Genomic DNA, 17818 nt, shown 5'->3' on the forward strand with positions numbered 1-17818 from the left:
AAAAACAGGTTCAAATACATTGGCCTTTTGCCCTTACATTAACCCTTTAAGTGCCAAGTGAATTCGTCAAAATTGCTGTGAAAATTGCCAAGCAAACATTGTATTCATCATAATGACCTGTAATGTATATTTAACAAATTTTTTTATTTGATTTTGTATAACAAATGTAAGGGAAGCTGGCTTTTAGCGAATATTTTCTCAGAGATGTTGACAGTCAAAGGGTTAAATCCCTTTTGTCTGAACCTGCTTGGTGACACAGATAAATAGGTACCCAGGGGGACCTCCTCCTATGTATATCACTGAGACAGATAAATACGTACTTAAAAGGTTTTAAAAGGGAAGTACAATTGGTTATGCTGTCATTGTTGGACTCCTGATAGCAGCCGAGCAAAAGAAAAGTTCCACTCCAGCCAGGCAACCATCAACAATCCAGTAAAATGGAGAGTCAGAGTTTGGAGAACAGGCTCCACTGCTCTGATCCCACTTGTAAAAATGTGTTCTCAATTAACTCAAAAGGCCAAACCCTTATCTGGGAATGAGGACCAGAAGTTACATTTTTTGTTTTAATAAGTTCTAGTTACATAGCCCTCTAATATCTAGAAGAAGAAAAAAAAGAAACTGAGAAATTCACGTATTCCCTGAAATTTGATTTTGGTTGTAAGTCAGGATGGGAAAATGCAGGAATAAATAAGTAAAAATGTATGCTAACTTGGCTAAAAGGATGCCACCATGAAAGAAAATAAGATTTAGAAGCTGGCGAGAGGCGTTAAAAAAAGTCTCTATAAGAAACCACAATGCTGTAGAGCAGTTAATTGGAGGACTACCCCCAGCTTTGGCCCTTGAAATGTGAGCGAAAGCATGCACATTGGAAATCTGGTTTGTGCATTGGTAGATACACAAGGAAGCATGGTTTATAGACCAGTCATCGTTTGTACATTTGGCTTATATAGTGTAATCCCCCAATCTGCTTGCCATTTTGAGAAGTAGTTTCAAACGTTTTAATAAAACACAGAAATCTTTCAAACTTATCATTGTGTGCCTAGCCAGCAGCTCTAATCCCCAATGACTGAATAAATATTTCTTTTTTTTTTTGGACTAGACTGTTAAACTAGAAGCTTTATCTGAAACTGGTAAACAGAAACCATTCTCCAGCCAAAGACTTTGCACCCGCCTTACCTCATAGCACTGGAGTACAGCAAGACTAGAACATACTTCATAAATGGAGGAAACTTTTATAAAGGATCTTATCAGATCTCCCAGTCAAAACCAGCTGCAGTAACCAGGAATGCCCAGAATGCAGTCACTCATATAGGGGATGGAGGGTGACAGTAGGAGTTACCAGTCCACTTTAAACATCTTACAGTTTTAGAGGTTGTACTTATGCAACAGGCCATGCGAATGATCATAAAGATAGAAAGATAGAACGAAGAGAAAAAAAAATACATATACACATACATATACAGTCCAAATATCCGGCACTCCCCAGCAGCTTCCAAATATGTTGCTCACCTGGTGCCTTCCTTACAAGACTTTGCAGCCCTCATGTATTCATTCAGGAATAGGCGGCACTCACGGGTTTCTTAGTGAAAAAATGCAACCTTGATTGCATATCAGAGATCCAGGACCAGGATCTCTGATATGCAATCAAGGTTGCATTTTTTCACTAAGAAACCCGTGAGTGCCGCCTATTCCTGAGAAAAAAAAAAAGCAGCCTACTGCTGTGGACCCAGAAAAAAACCCCGTTTCCCTACAGTTAAACCTGAGAGGCCCAGCATTGAAATATATGCAGTGTGGAGGAAAGTAAGCTCCACTTAGATTTTGGTTATTTAACAATTGACCTCAAAATGTACACTGTTAAAACAGATTAAAAAACAAAATCAATTTCTGCATTTTGCATAGCAATGTTTACCTTTTTTATCTCTGTGCTCAATGTTGGCTCCTCTTTCCAAGAGCGTTTGCACAAGTTCTTCATGTCCACCGGCACAGGCAAGTGTGAGAGCTGTGTCGTGATTACTTTCAGTCTGCCCCACATGAAAAGCATTGTAATAAGTAATAAACACCACATATATAGATATTTTACAAGCTTGCATGTGACCTAAAATATAACAGACAGTACTTGTGTATTATCATGGTGCCTGTTACGTAGTTAGCATAGTGTCCCTGTCAGAATCAGCATAGTGTTCCCACAGCCAGCGTAGTTAGCGTCCCTGTCAGTATCAGCATTGTGTTCCCGCAACCAGCGTAGTCAGTACGTTCGCGGCTAGCCGGAGCTTATGTAGTTAGCGTAGTCATTCAGCGCTTATTAGATTGTGTGGGAACCATTGATCATTTTAACCTGCCTCACATGACAGGTGTGAATGTGTTCCTGAAACACCCCCACTATCCACGATAGCCCGAAGTGTGGTCCGCGTCCTCCCGACCTGTTTATACCCCACTATCCACGTCGGTGTGGAGATGAATTTATAAAGTGTGGCGAGCACAGCGAGCCCCGCGGATTACTTGAAGTGTAATCCGCGGGGCTCGCCATGCTTCGGGCTCAGTGGCTCGACACACTTTATAAAATCAACTCCACGCAGACGTGGATAGAGGGTGTATGAACAGTTCTGGAGGATGCGTACCGCGGGGCTTGCCACACATCGGGTTGACGTGTATAGTGAGGGGGTTGAAATGGAGGCATTTGCCGGTATGTAATATGGAGCACTGGTATATGCGTCCTTTACGAATTGCAGAGACGCACAAGCGTATGAGACACTCGTGCATCTCAGGCAGATGGAGCATCTCTCCGCTGGTGCCCGCATGATAGCCTCTCTGCTGGAGTCTGCCAGCGCAGGGGATCTGGCAGTTACCAGCACTGTGTGAGAGGTGCTGACTCCTTACACTACGCTTGCTACCCTGCCTTACTGCGACTACACTGGCTGACACTGATTGCGTAGCTCTGACTAAGCCAACTACGTTGCGCATGCCGGCGCCGTGATAATACACAAGTACCTAACAGACTAACCATCTATATTTCTACACTGTACATGGCAAGTTCGTTTCTGTGTCAGATGTTCTCACAAATATGTTCCACCTGAAAATTTTTATAGAACTCTTAATAAATTTAGAGTTCCACTGGATTTCCTTATAGGTGGATACTCATGTCAACATTTATTAGCAGTATTTAAACTGCAGTTACATTGAGATATATCTAATAAGCACAAAAAAATTACACACTTACAACTGTAGTCCATTTAAACAGCATTGGTTCAAGGGCAGACTAAATACTACACTAGTAGCTATGGCGAGTTTCTAAAGCTGGCCATACACTTGTACGATTTGGTCACTTGTCACCCGATTCCAACCAATCGTGCTGAGAAATAGTGTGAAAAAGTGAACAAAATCGCAAGTATTTGATATCCAATGCAATCAGATATATTGATATTATAATGGAACTGACACACAAAGGCATAAGCATCATAAGAAACATAATTCCTATTTTATTATGTTAGATCTTTATCTGCACTCCCCACTACAAGGCAATACATTTCAGGCAAGTGACAAGAGTGGAGTGCTTGACTACTTTGAAGCGTCAAGTGAAGTTTACAAGTTTTCATTAGTGTCCCATTAAATATTTAACTTTCCTGGATCTATGTCCAAACACTTGTTCATTTTACAACCAATGATGGCCAAATGCTTTGACTTTAGTACAAAATTTTCAAGATTCCAATAAAAAAAGACAATCATAAGCCGTCCAAAATAAAAATAAAATACAAGAGACACTAAAGTCTGATGTATATTAGGGTTCGGTTATAACCTATTTTTTAGGATATTAACCTCTTACCTGTGCATCGATATCTATGGAAGGGTAGATAGGCAGCATGGCTGAAGGTGATATGATGGGGCTTGGGCTTGGCGTCTGAGGTTGGGAAATGGAAGTAGCAATACTGTGGGTAGGAGTGTTTGAGATTGCAGATGTTCTTCCACTCACTGCTGTTGAACAAAATATCTACATTTAGTCAGGCTAGAAAAAAATGTATTAAAAATAGTAGGTTGTACAGAATTAAGTGAAAACTTGCATCTTTACAGTAGTTTGTTAGTGCTACACTTTTTAGCACTCATAACATACAACTGGACGTAAAGTGGTATCGCAGACCACTGGGATCAGTTCAGGCCAGCTTGGCATTATTAACATGGAAGCAAAAACTTCAAAGACCTAAATGGTCAACTAATTAAAATCAATGAGTGGCAAACATTTAACAAACTACCAGAAGACTAAAATTAAGTAATGTTTAGATCTAAATCTATTATAGAAAACAGGGAGACACTTCCATCATTTCACTGTATTTATACAGATTGTAGTAGGTCATTTTACAAAATGCAGGGCAGTACAACTTTGGGAACTACTTAAAGTAAGTTCATCCCCACCACTAAATTATACCCATTAAGATTACATAGTGCCCCTTAAACTAATTTTACTTTATTCTACCTTTGAAGAACTTACATTCTGCATGTATTCAAACACATTTAAATCAGTAAAGAAAAGTAGTGTACAATCTTTTTCTGAAGATACTTGATATTGTATACAGGGAGTAATATTTGTAGATGGAAAAAATAGGAATTTAATACCTACCGGTAATTCCTTTTCACGTAGTCCTTATGGGATACTGGGAATGGTCTTAAGACATTGGGTATTAGAGGGTATCCGCAGGAGACAGGCACATCTATAACTTTGAAGCTGGGTGTACTGGCTCCTCCCCTCTGATTCCCCTCCCAGGAACCAGTTAATGGAAAAACTGTGCCCGAAGGAGAATGTACATAGGAGAGGAATAACTTATATGTCACCTATGTAAACATAAGTGTGAATAGTGTGGTGAGATTCATGCCAGCACACCCGCATTCATCAAAATAAAACTATAATACCACCAACTGGGTGGATTTTCTTTAACAAAGGTCACTGAACTAGACCTTAGAACCAGAAGACAATAAGTTAACTTCTGAACTTTATAAGCAGAATAAAGCTGCAGCCAGACCCCCGCACAGGGCGGGCGCCCAGTATCCCATAAGGACTACGTGAAAAGGAATTACCGGTAGGTATTAAATTCCTATTTTCACTAACGTCCTTGATGGGATACTGGGAATGGTCTTAAGACATTGGGGATGTCCCAAAGCTTCCAGAACGGGAGGGTACGTGCGGAGACTGCTGCAGTACTGCCTGCCCAAACTGGGTATCTTCTTTGGCCAAGGCATCAAACTTGTAAAACTTTACAAAGGTGTGTTGCCCCGACCATGTAGCAGCTCTACAAAGCTGCAGAGCTGACACACCCCGAGCAGCCGCCCAGGATGCGCCCACCGATCTGGTGGAATGAGCCTTTAAAACCGGAGGTGTCGGCATGCCTGCCGTCACATAGGCTTGTTGGATTGTAGTCCTAATCCATCTAGCAATGGATTGCTTAGATGCAGGGTGTCCTTTCTTTTGTGCGTCATACAGAATGAATAGACAATCTGTCTTCCTGATTCTTGACGTCCTCTGGACATACACACGCAAGACACGCACCACATCCAGGGATACCGGAATATCCGGTGAACTAGACGCAGACGGGACTACAATTGGCTGATTAAGGTGAAAGGAAGAGATCACCTTAGGAAGAAATCGCGGGTTTGTTCTCAACTCCGCTCTGTCAGAGTGAAAAATTAGATAGGGGCTCTTACAGGAAAGGGCTCCCAATTCGGACACTCTTCTAGCCGAGGCTAGGGCCAAAAGGACCACCGCCTTCCAGGTGATATACCGCAAATCTATCGACTCCAACGGTTCAAACCAGGAGGATTGAAGGAAGTTTAGGACGACGTCCAAACTCCAAGGAGGTGTAGGAGGTAAAAAGGGAGGCTGGATGTGAAGCACCCCCTGAAGGAAAGTTTGTACTTCCGGGATGACAGCCAATTTTCTTTGGAAGAATATGGACAGGGCCGAAATCTGTACTTTTAGTGAGCCCAAACGGAGACCCAAATCCAATCCCGCTTGTAAGAAGCACAATAACCTGTTCAGGTTAAATTTCGCAGGGGGGACCTTCTGTTCCTCACACCAACCCACGTACTTTCTCCAGATCTTGTAGTAGTGGGTGTTTGTTACCGGCTTTCTGGCCTGAATCATCGTGGTGATAACTGATGAATGCAGACCCTTCTGAGCTAAGATTTTCCGCTCAGCCTCCACGCCGACAAACGTAGCCGCCCTAAATCTTGGAAGACGCAAGGGCCCTGTGTGAGAAGATCTCTCCTTAGAGGCAGAGGCCAAGGATCCTCGATCAGCAGGCTCTGTAGGTCCGAGAACCAAGCCCTTCTTGGCCAGTCCGGAGACACAAGAATGGCTTCCACTCCCTGACTTCGAACCCTTTTTAGAACTCTTGTCAGTAGTGGTATGGGTGGAAACAGGTACACCAAGGGAAACACCCATGGAATTGTCAGGGCGTCTATTGCCACTGCGCAGGGATCCCTGGTTCTTGTGCAATACATGGGGACCTTGTGGTTTAACCGGGATGCCATCAGATCTATCGATGGCTGGCCCCAACGGTCCACAATTGCTGCAAACACCTGTGAATTCAGGCTCCATTCCCCGGTGTGGAGGGCGTGACGGCTCAGAAGGTCCGCCTCCCATTTGTCCACACCCGGGATAAAGATGGCCGACAGAGCCACCACGTACCTTTCCGCCCAAGCCAGGATCTTGGAAGCTTCCTTCATGCAAGTCCTGCTTTTCGTGCCTCCCTGGCGATTTATGTAGGCCACAGTTGTTGCATTGTCGGACTGTATCTGGAGCGCCCGACCTTGGAGGAGATCCTGGGCTTGTAACACTGCATAGTATACAGCTCTCAGCTCCAGGATATTGATGTGGAGTCTCGCTTCCCACCGAGTCCACTGACCTTGAAAGGTTCTGTCCATGGTCACAGCACCCCATCCCTGCAGACTCGCATCCGTCGTGAGTCGCACCCAGTCCTGGATGCCAAATCTCCGACCCGCAAGCAGGTTCGACTCCTGAGTCCACCATAGAACGGACTGCCGGGACTGATGCGACAGAGAAATCCTCTTGTACATCAGGAGATGGGAGCCCGACCATTTTGCCAACAGATCCAGTTGGAACACCCTGGTGTGAAAGCGTCCGAACTGAATGGCCTCGAAGGTGGCCACCATCCTGCCCAATAGCTGGATGCATTGGTGAACCGACACCTGAGGCTTTGCCAAAATCACCATCACCAGGGATTGTATGGCTTCCATCTTCTCCCGAGGGAGGAAAATCCTTTTCAACTCTGTGTCCAGGAACATACCCAGAAAGAGGATACGACGCGACGGCGTCAGGGAGGACTTGGGGATATTTAGGATCCACCCATGCTCGGATAAAACCTGCCTGGTCTTTGCTATATCCTGCAGCAGGACCTGTTCCGACCTTGCTTTGATCAGCAAGTCGTCCAGGTAGGGGATAATGTTGACACCCGACCTCCTGAGCAGTACCATCATTTCTGCCATCACCTTCGTGAACACACGTGGCGCTGATGACAGGTCGAATGGCAGCGCTCTGAATTGAAAGTGCAGATCTTTCAGCGCAAACCTCAGGAAAGCCTGATGTGGACCCCCAATAGGTATGTAGAGGTAGGCGTCCTTCACATCCAGCGATGCTAAGAACTCTCCCTCCTCCAGGGTTGCTATTACTGCCCGGAGGGACTCCATCTTGAATTTGTAAACCCTTAAAAAAGGGTTTAGTGACTTTAAATTTAAAATGGGGCGTACCGAGCCGTCCGGCTTCGGCACGAGGAACAGATTGGAGTAGTAACCCCTTCCTTGTTCCTCCAATGGGACAGGTGTGATAACCCGTGACGTCAGTAGGCGTTGTATTGCCTGTTGCAGGTTCACCCGGTCTGCCTGTAGGGCCGGGAGACCTGATTTGAAGAACCTGCGAGGAGGAGGCATTTCGAATTCCAGCCTGTAGCCGTTGGTAATAAGATCTCTCACCCAGGAATCCAGGTGAGAGACTGACCACACGTGGCTGAAAGCTGACAGGCGACCCCCCACCTCGCAAGTGACTCCAGGGTCGGAACCCGAGTCATGCTGCAGGCTTAGAGGCGGTGGCATTAGCGGCACGATCCTGAGATCCTGTGCTGGCGGGCTTTCTGAACCTACCACGGCCCCCTCTGGTGGCCGAGCTGGAGCCTCTCGCCCTCTGCCTGGGCCTGGAAGGCCGAAAGGACTGAGACGCCTGAAAGGACTGGGACGAATGCCCCTGAAAGGGACGTTTAACGTGAGTGGAAGCTGTCGGCAGAAAAGTCGACTTGCCGGCTGTAGCCTTGGATATAAGGTCGTCAAGTTCGCTACCAAACAACTTTTCTCCCTTAAAAGGCAAACTTTCCACACTACGCTTTGACTCTGGATCAGCTACCCACTGTCTTAACCAGAGGGCCCTGCGGCCCGAAACTGCCATTGCGGAGGAGCGAGCATTTATAGCTCCAAGCTCCTTTTGAGTGTCACACAGGATCTTTGCAGTGTCCTGGATATGGCGAAGTCTCTCTCCAACTTGCGCCATTGACATATCGGCCAGCATGCCTTCCTGGATCTGAGAAGCCCATGTATAAATGGACTTTGCCATCCAACAACTGGCGAGGACCGGTCTCTGAGACGCCCCACTCGCAGTGTACATGGACTTAAGGGTAGTATCCAGTTTCTTGTCTGTACTATCCTTCAGTGTTGCAGCCCCTGGGACAGGGAGAACCACCTTCTTGGACAGTCTGGACACTGATGCATCCACAACCGGAGGCTCTTCCCACACCTCTCTAGTGGCGGAATCAAAGGGAAAGTTGGACTTAAACCTTTTAGATAGTTGGAAACGCTTTTCAGGTTGTTTCCAAGCCTCCTTAAACGTCTCATCAAGGTCAACTTGTTCAGGATAAACAATTTGCTGTTTCCTTTGGGACCCAAAAAACGGGTCACCTTCCTGCATGTCTGCTAAGGGAAGGTCTAAAACTTCTCTTATTGCTATAATAAGAGGTTCCGGGCCCCTAAGAGATGACTGTGAATCAGGTATCAGAGCCCCGTCATCCACGTTATCATCCATGTCGTCACCCGCCTGCAGATCATCATCTGAATCAGGCAACATGGCGGCCGCAGCACGCTTCCGTGACTGGCCCGTGGTGGTGTTCAAATTATCCACCCGTGCGGCCAGAACTGTTATGTCCTGCTGCACCTGTTTGGTCTGCATTGTATTTGCAGCCAATTGCGTTGACACTGCCTGCAGCATGGTTTTAATGCCTGCAGCCCACTCAGGCTCTTGTGAGTCTGATTGGGGAGTACCACTGATCTGGGGTGAAACCCCTGTCTGAGTGGTCATACATTCCTCACAGGTAATCTGTGAGGTGGACTTAGGCACAAACTTGCTGCTGCAAATGAGACAGGTTAACTTCCTCACCATGTTGAAGGAAAGAGTAACCTTATATCCACAAACACACCACAATCACAATGAAATAAAGATATATATAATCAATGTGCAGTGTATAGCAGCTATATATGTGTGAGCTCTATCACTGGAAGTGTGTAGCTTAACAAGCACGTGGGGGAGCGCTCAGATTACACTGAGGAGACCAGCACACCCTGTACAACCTGAACTCCTATTTAGGAGTTGGTACAACGCACAAACACAGTACAGTTAGTGATCAATTAAGCGATTTTAGCGCTATAATACACTTGCTGTTTTCTGCAGATTTCCTCTGTCCAACACCTCACCGCTGAGGAGTGATCTGGAGGCAGTAATGGCGCCCAGGGAGAAGCAGGAAGTAGTGAATGCGCGCTCAGAGCTCTGGCCTCGCTCCGCTGAAGCCCCGCCCCCCTGTGATGGCGCAGGGGCTTCACTGATCTTTATACTGGCGCTGGCTGTCAGTTTTAATGGCGCCCTTACACTGAACAGCGCTTTATTGTGGGATCTGCCCTGGTAGCCCAGGGACTGTCATCCGCAGCCAGTTTGTGACAGGGGGTCTGCGCAGCCCCTGTGCAGGGTACCGCGTCTGCCGCCGCCGCCATCTTGCCGCACAATGAGCCGGGGTACCCCACTGTGGGGACCCCGGTTTCTACTCACCACAGACGTCTTCGGACTGTGTCAGGAGTGTGCGCCATGCTGGGGGTGAGTATCACTGCAGCGCAATGCCCGTGAGTACAAACACCCTCTCAGGACAGTGGTCCTGCAGCAGGGACAGCTCGGTACCTTAAGAGGCCTGCAGCTGAACCCTCCTCAACTGACTCCCTCGAAGCAGGGATACTGTGAAGTCCAACACAGCAACCCCAAAATAATAAAAGAAAATAAACGGTACTTATGTAATATCTGGGCTCCCGTTTTTCTTATGACACCGCGTACCCTCGCGGGGCTCGCTGCGCTCGCCACGCTTCGGGCACGGTGGCTCGCTGCGCTCACCACACTATATAAAATCAACTCCATGCGTAATTGGATAGTAGGGGTATGAAAAAATGGGGTGCATTTAACATGGGAGCCCAGATAATACATAAGTACCAAATAAACTGAAGACAAACTCTCTGGAGCTCCAGCAGTGTGCATCCTCTCCTGAGGGCACATTTTTCTAAACTGGTTCCTGGGAGGGGAATCAGAGGGGAGGAGCCAGTACACCCAGCTTCAAAGTTATAGATGTGCCTGTCTCCTGCGGATACCCTCTAATACCCAATGTCTTAAGACCATTCCCAGTATCCCATCAAGGACGTTAGTGAAAACTAGTTTACTTTCCATAACAAAAAGGAACGGGAAAATCTTAGTATGCCATATTGCAAAGCAAAGTATCTATATTGGCAGTTTTGGCATACATCACCACATGTACAGTACACTAAACTTGTAAGGGCAATTCCCTACAACATTTAAAAGACTAAGTTTATAATACACATAAAGACTACTCTGTTGGCATTTTTATAGTAAAAAAATCATCAGAGTAGCGAAGGAAAAATATATACAACTTTAAAGAGATAATGCTATCGTACAGTAATTTGATAAAAATATAAATATACAGCTATTAAAACCAAAACATGACCTTGGTACAATAAAATGGATCATTACCAGTTTACAATCCACTTAAGAAATAAATGTTGATGCATAACATGAAGTCACAACTTTTATTGTGCAGCTGGTTCTATCATATCGATGTAATTAATCCTTCGTTAGGGCATGCCTCTGAAGCAGGCAACATAGATGGTCCTCCAAAATTCCCAACCATTACAGTATGTGTCAACAGGATTTACACTCCTAAGGGCTGAGTCACATGGGCATTTAGGAATGCTTCAATGTTCCAAACACTGCCGTTTCAAAGTGACCAAGCTCATGACATTAAATAAATGCTCCAGAAAACATAAATTGCACATTCATATACTCTATTATGTGACAGGAACATTAAGTAGGAGCCTCATTCCTGGAAATTAACTAAAACAGATCAACTAAAGTATATTGCTGGTCCTACATGTCTAATGGCAGTGTTGTAAACTGTGTGATGTTATTATAGTCAAACAGCTGGGGTTTCTTTTGTATTAGAAAGACCCACTAACCAGAAGCCATAACAAAATACACCTACCTTCTACAGCAGCTGCATGTGTCTTATACACAGTAGTTTGTAAAACATGCTCTTGTACATGTAATGATGGTGATGTAAGTGCTACACAAAAGGCCTACATTTGGGTAGAAGGACATCGAAAAACCCTTTAAAAAGAACTTGTCCATTAGAAAAAGGTTTATGAAATGTATTGCTTTATCCTATGGACTGCTTGAAGTGATTTTAATAAAACATTTGATAATTGTAAAGCACTGCAGAGTATTCTGGTTCTTTGTTTAAAAAAAATAAAAAAAATTCTCACAAAAAAAAACAGAATTTTCTTCAGCTATTTACAATTATCAAATGCTTTATTGAAATCCCTTAACTCTTTAAATGCCAACATCTTTGTGAGAAGTTTAAAATATCTGCTAAAAATACCAGCAGAGATCACAATTGTTATATAAATTCAAAAACAAAATGTTGTGTAACAAAACAAAAAAAAAAAAAAAAAAAGATTTCCTATATAAAAAAGGTAAATATTACAATATTATGATCAAAAAAATGTTTGTTTGGGAATCTTTATACCGATTTAGAAAAATTCACTTGGCGCTCAAAGGGTTAAAGCAGTCCATAGGTTAAAGCACATTTCTTAAAATAAACTACTCTCTGGATCAAGTGTTACAGGCGGTGCAGAATGAAGCAAAATAGGAGTGTTTAAATGATACAGAGGACAGTGGTAATAGCAGGAAACCTAGGGAAACACTTAAGGGATGGCATACATTAATTACGAAATTACATAAGTCACAACTATGGGTTAACATAGAAATACATTTATGTAGTTTGCCCCAACTCAATTTAAAATGATCACCTATCTGGGTAAGGAGTCAGACTTCTACGCTAAATAATAATGCTGCCAAAAATGAAAGATTTAGAGGGGGGCATGGGGGAGGAGATAAAATCAGAGCGCTATTTCCGACAGGGGAAACAGCACCCGCCACCTATTAAATGCGGCCTTCTCTGACAGCATAGAAGGTGGAATTCGACAAAACAGATCCAACTATTAGACCAGTTTCATCGGTTCTGTCTGTATGGTTGAAGTCACGGCTGTTTTTTGACAATCCACAAACTTTTTCACCAAAACATCCCCTTTTCAACAGTCGAAATATTGAATTCCTGTCAAGCTGGGCTAAAAACAGCCCAGGATTCTGACTGTCAAGACATTCTGACAGTCAGAATCTCGGATTGAATACAGACCTAAATTTCTGGATAGAGTAGAACAAAAAATGTTTAACTTTGGAAGCACCTTTACTAAATCCACTAATTTCCACAATGATTACCAGCCTCCTATTAAATATACCTGCACTTACAGACATAACTTTGTAACAACCTAGGGCACATGTTTTTAAACTCGGTCCTCAGGACACCACACAGTTAATGTTTCCAGGTCCCCTTTAGATTTTTGAAATGTGACAGATGGAGATGCACAGTGCACCTTGAAAACATGTCCTGTGTTGGGCCCTGAAGACAGAGTTTGAGATCCACTGGCCTAAGAGATGCAAGCCCTGGCTAGTATCCAGGAAGTTTGCACATATATTTTTAAAGTGGCAAAAGTTTTTTTTTTTTTTAAACCAACACCAATTTTGATTGTCAATTAAAATAAATAAAAACAAATAAAACAGACCTGTGAGTCACACCAGTGATTGCATCTTGCAGGCTATTACATAAGCTCCCAGGTGTATGTTCTACTCCCTGTAATCTTTGCAAGCAGTAAACAGATAAGAGTGCTACCTGGGACTATTTTATCACTCTGACACCAGCAAAACTGCCAAGTGTTAAGGGAAGTGTTCTCTCATTGTATTTCTCCTCATCACACAAATTACACATTTTTAATGCTCAGCATAAAGGGTAATTTGGTACAGGCAAATTATATTAAGTTCCATAATAAAAAACATTAAATAACTGCAAAATGCATAATTTCCAGTATATATATATATATATATATATATATATATATATATATATATATATATATATATATATATATATATATATATATATATATATATATATATATATATATATATATATATATATATATGTATTAATACATACAGATAAAAAAAAAAATACAAAGCTATTTCTTCTATAGAAACGGGTCTAAAAACTAGCATTTAAAAGACACCAGAAATATAAGTCAATCATTGCACACGTAAACAAGATACCCACCTGCCATGATGTCATCCAGCGTGTCAGTGAGTGTCTGAGCAGGGCTGGCTATCATTAAACCTTCTTGCGTTTCTGTGAGGACACCTTGCCCAAGACCCGTGAGCTGTGCTTGACCCAATTCTTGCTGTCCCACAATAACTCCTTGGAGGTCTGCGAGATTAGCAATGGGCCCAGGGGATAGAGTACCCGCTGCCAGAGGCAAAGCTTGAGGCATTGCCAGAGGCTGCATGGGAGTAAAGCCCATCTGTAATGCAGTCTGCTGGGAGTCCTCTTTGAGCAGGATGGTGTCAACCTGCTGTAAATGGGCATAGTCTACCTCAGTGATCTCTTCCCCAACCCCAACTGGAGTTAGCAGTCCAAGATGTTGGCAGGTTTGCTGTTGCTGCTGCTGTTGAAGTTGAATTCTCTGAGCTTTTACTTCTAGATACTGCTTTTTAAGCTGCTGTTGGGTCTTTAGTTGCAACTCCCTCTCAACTTTTTGTAGCTCTTCCAGTATCTTTTGCTTCTTCTGAATCTGCTCTTCACGCGTTTTGTTCAACTCCTCTATCTTCTCCTTAGTCAACTGGTCTGCATGGGCCAGCTCCAAGGACTGTAACTGTGCATTCTTTTCAATGGCTTCTTTGATCCTTTGCTCAAGCTCAGTCAGTTTGCCCTGAGCTTCTTCTACAATGCTTTCTGGAGACTGACTGCTGATGTATCCTTGTGCGTCCTGGCTGCTGTCTGGCACATGGCCATTGGACTTCTGCTTAGATGCCGCTGTGTGAAAAAGAAACCCCCTCAGAACCAATGGTAGCGCAAAAGGAATGGCACCCCCATGACTGCTAATGCCAGACATGGGGAGACTTGCAAGGATACAAAACTATGACACTACAAAAAGGAAGTACTGAAAGTTTCTACATTTGTGTTTAATATTTAAGAATTGGCTATTAAGTAACCTGACTTCAAAAAGGTAACAGCTGTAAATGTGTGTTTTGGGGGCGGTGGCGTAATTTGGAAACTAAAAAGCATATACAGTAATTTCTTTAAAACATATAGTGTTTAATAGTGTATATATATATTTGCACTTACCGGTCTTGAAGCAGGAGCAATCTATGATAATGCCGCAGACAGGACTTGCCCCTCCCCTTCTGAAGAGGATAGCTCCAGTACAGATAAATGCTATATATCCACTAGATATTTAATAGAGTGAATAAAATCTCCAAGAGAGTGGAGTTTGCCTTTAAATAAAGGCTTGCATATATTGGTCTACATAGCTAAAAGTTGATACCACCATTAAGTATAGGGGGATTTACTCACAGTATAGAAGATTGCTAGATAAAAGGACAGCCTTTTGAAACCAGATGTGCTAAATTGGCTCCAGAAGAGAACCGTTTCTCCCTACAACTTATACAAATACTTCACAGATAACCAGAGAGATTGCCAACACTAACAATACAAGACTAAATTTCAGTAATACTTTCTATTCAGCTTAAGTTCAACTAGTCAGTAATTCGCTAGTACAAGGGTGTACATATGGTGAGATTTTGGCAAGAGATTTTGACTAGAATCTCCTAGGTTAGAGAAAATCTCTCAGTATTTTTTTTTAATGCTTCGATAGCGACGCTAAAGATGCCCACACGTGCGATGGTCGAAGATGATCAAACTTTTTAGTACAAAACATTGCATTCAGTTCATGTCGCACCAGGTTTCTTTTGGCTTTGTGCAGGCAGTACTTTTGTACTAGATAGCATTGCATCTAGTTAAAAATCGCACACCGTTTTAGTGTATAACATGCGATTTGAACTATGTGCGATCTAGTAGAAAACACATGAAAACACAAAAAGTAGTGCGTGGGCACCTTCATTCTGTATCTCCTAGCATAGATAGACTCAAGGCAAGACAATATTGACTAGATCATAGACTATTCTTAGTTTGACAAAATCGCTTAGTCAAAACCTGCAGTGAATCTAGCCAAAATAGCTTAAGTCAAAATTGGCCATTTGCCAATATCTCACCATGAGTGTAAAGTTTATCAGGTTGGGGCAGAAACAAGCATGCAGATATATTAGTAATGTTAATGTGGAAAAACCAACATAAAAAAAACCCCACACCTTTTAATTAACAAAAATTTTTTTGGCACTAACCTTTAAGCTAATAAAAAGGACGGGGAGTAACTGTTTTAAAATATTACAATTTTTTTTTTTTTTTTAACTTTATTTCTTCAGTTTCCAAAGAAATAAAATTGTGTGCATATTTCAATATAAACGAGCTTACAACTTTCACCCTATTCTTACCAGTGTTAAAACAACTGTTAAAGATAGTTGGTAACGGAAGGGATAGGACTTCATGATAGCTTTTTTTTTGTCTAACAAATGACCATATTGACCAGAAAGAAAGAACTACTCTGTTTTAAATGAAAAATACTGTATATAAACTAACAAATAAAAAAGGGTAGGATAAATAAAATAGTTACACTTAAAAAGTGAAAGAAAACTTTGGAAAATACACTATAGGTGTAAATAAAAAATATCCCTTGAACAGCAATACCAGCATACAAGTAGTGTCTAAAAGGGAAATAACGCATCACTAATTCATGCTAAAACATGGAAACAAAATGATGACATTTGAAGCCATGTGTGCATTGAATTCTCTATTGGTATAAGACAACATAAAATCTTCAGGAAATTATTAAAAGATAAAAGCATTTGCAAACTTTAATTTTCCCTCTCCCTCTTGAGGCGGACATTGTTGCCACTTTTAATCTTTCAAGAATGGTTATTTTGTAAAATAATTAAAATCTAGTCACCACATGCTCTGTATAAATGAAAGTTACACATTTTTAGCACCCTGTCCTGTAAAGGGGACAGGCACGTTTGGGAGATGCCTAGACCCGCCAGTGTCATACTGCAAGTTAAGCAGGTGTTCAATGTACCGAGTAAAAAGCCATTCAGGCTGTACTTTTCAAAGCAGCCTCAGCCCAATGATAAATTGTGGTGGATCCATGAAAGGCTGTAATAGGTGCATCACAACACAAACCCATTTATTTAGAAAAAAAAAAGTAAAAAATTAGGCAAACCTACAACTTCTGACTATCTCACCAGCACACACAATGAGATAGAGGTTTGTTTTTGTCCCTTCTAGCAGACAATGATATAAAGCTGGTATTGCGGTTTTAAGAGAAGTGGAAACTAGAAAACCACCACCTAAAGTCCGCTCACATATTACAAAAGGAACATAATGGCACACAATGGAAAGTCACAAAGGTACCTGAAAAAGGAAGGAGCATTAGAAACACACTGCTGAGGAGTACAAAGTGGACTACATTACTACAGTAGTATTAGAGGGTAAGGAGGAAACCAGGAAAATAAAGGTGGCTGACGAAAGGGTATACGGTTGTCAGGTCGACACACCTAAGGTCAACATGCATTGGTCGATCACTGAAGGTTGACATGGGCAAGGTCGACTGTCAAAAGGTCGACATGGGTCTTTCACCTTTGTGGAGCAGACAGGCGTTATTTCATGCTCTACCATTCACTAGGGTGTGGAGGGAGAATAAAATAGGGTGCCGAGTTGCGAGGCACCGAGCCCGAAGCATAGTGAGCGTACGCAGTACACTGACACGGTGCCCATGTTGGGACAAATTTTTTTTTTTTGAGAAACCCAGGTCGAACTTTTGACTGCCTCATGTCAACCCAATGCTTTTGTCAACCTAAGCCCATGGCGACCTTTAGTGGTCGACCCAATGCATGTCGACCTGAGGTGTGTGGACCTTATGACCCATACCCGAAAAAGGTATTTCCTATGAGGAGGTTTACATGCTATCATTAAAGGATAAAAACAAAGTTGTAGCAGTTAACAGACTAAATGCATTTCAATGCAGAGGACACAGCAAACAATTGAAATGGCTACATTACACAATACTAACATTTCCCATGTTCTAAGGAGAGAAGCTGGAAATACTGCGCAAATCTGTAACATTACAATTCATTATATTCATCGCCCATTTTTCTCTCCATTTTCTCTTAACTGCCTTACAAAAATGGTTTCTGCACTTTCCTTACTATTAGAATAGAGGACATAAC

General features: G+C 42.7%; 1 protein-coding gene across 7 annotated transcripts in view; it reads right to left on the bottom strand.

The window, feature by feature from the left end:
- ANKRD17 (ankyrin repeat domain 17) overlaps positions 1-17818 on the bottom strand; it is a 117151-nt gene that overhangs the window by 40225 nt on the left and 59108 nt on the right. For 5 of the 7 annotated variants that reach the window (XR_014471456.1, XM_083174721.1, XM_083174715.1 and 2 more), the window contains exons 15-17: positions 13758-14513; positions 3821-3969; positions 1910-2021 (exon numbers count right to left, since the gene is read on the bottom strand). Coding sequence is in view for 6 of the 7 variants with exons in the window: in XM_083174721.1 (XP_083030847.1) it covers positions 1910-2021; positions 3821-3969; positions 13758-14513 (1017 nt within the window). In the remaining variant the exon portion in view is untranslated. The remainder of the gene's footprint in view (positions 1-1909; positions 2022-3820; positions 3970-13757; positions 14514-17818) is intronic. The other 2 variants (XM_083174711.1, XM_083174730.1) reach the window with 2 other exon arrangements.

This window comes from Crinia signifera, chromosome 1, assembly GCF_055691185.1.
Source record: "Crinia signifera chromosome 1, ASM5569118v1, whole genome shotgun sequence".
Classification (NCBI taxonomy): Eukaryota; Metazoa; Chordata; class Amphibia; order Anura; family Myobatrachidae; genus Crinia; species Crinia signifera.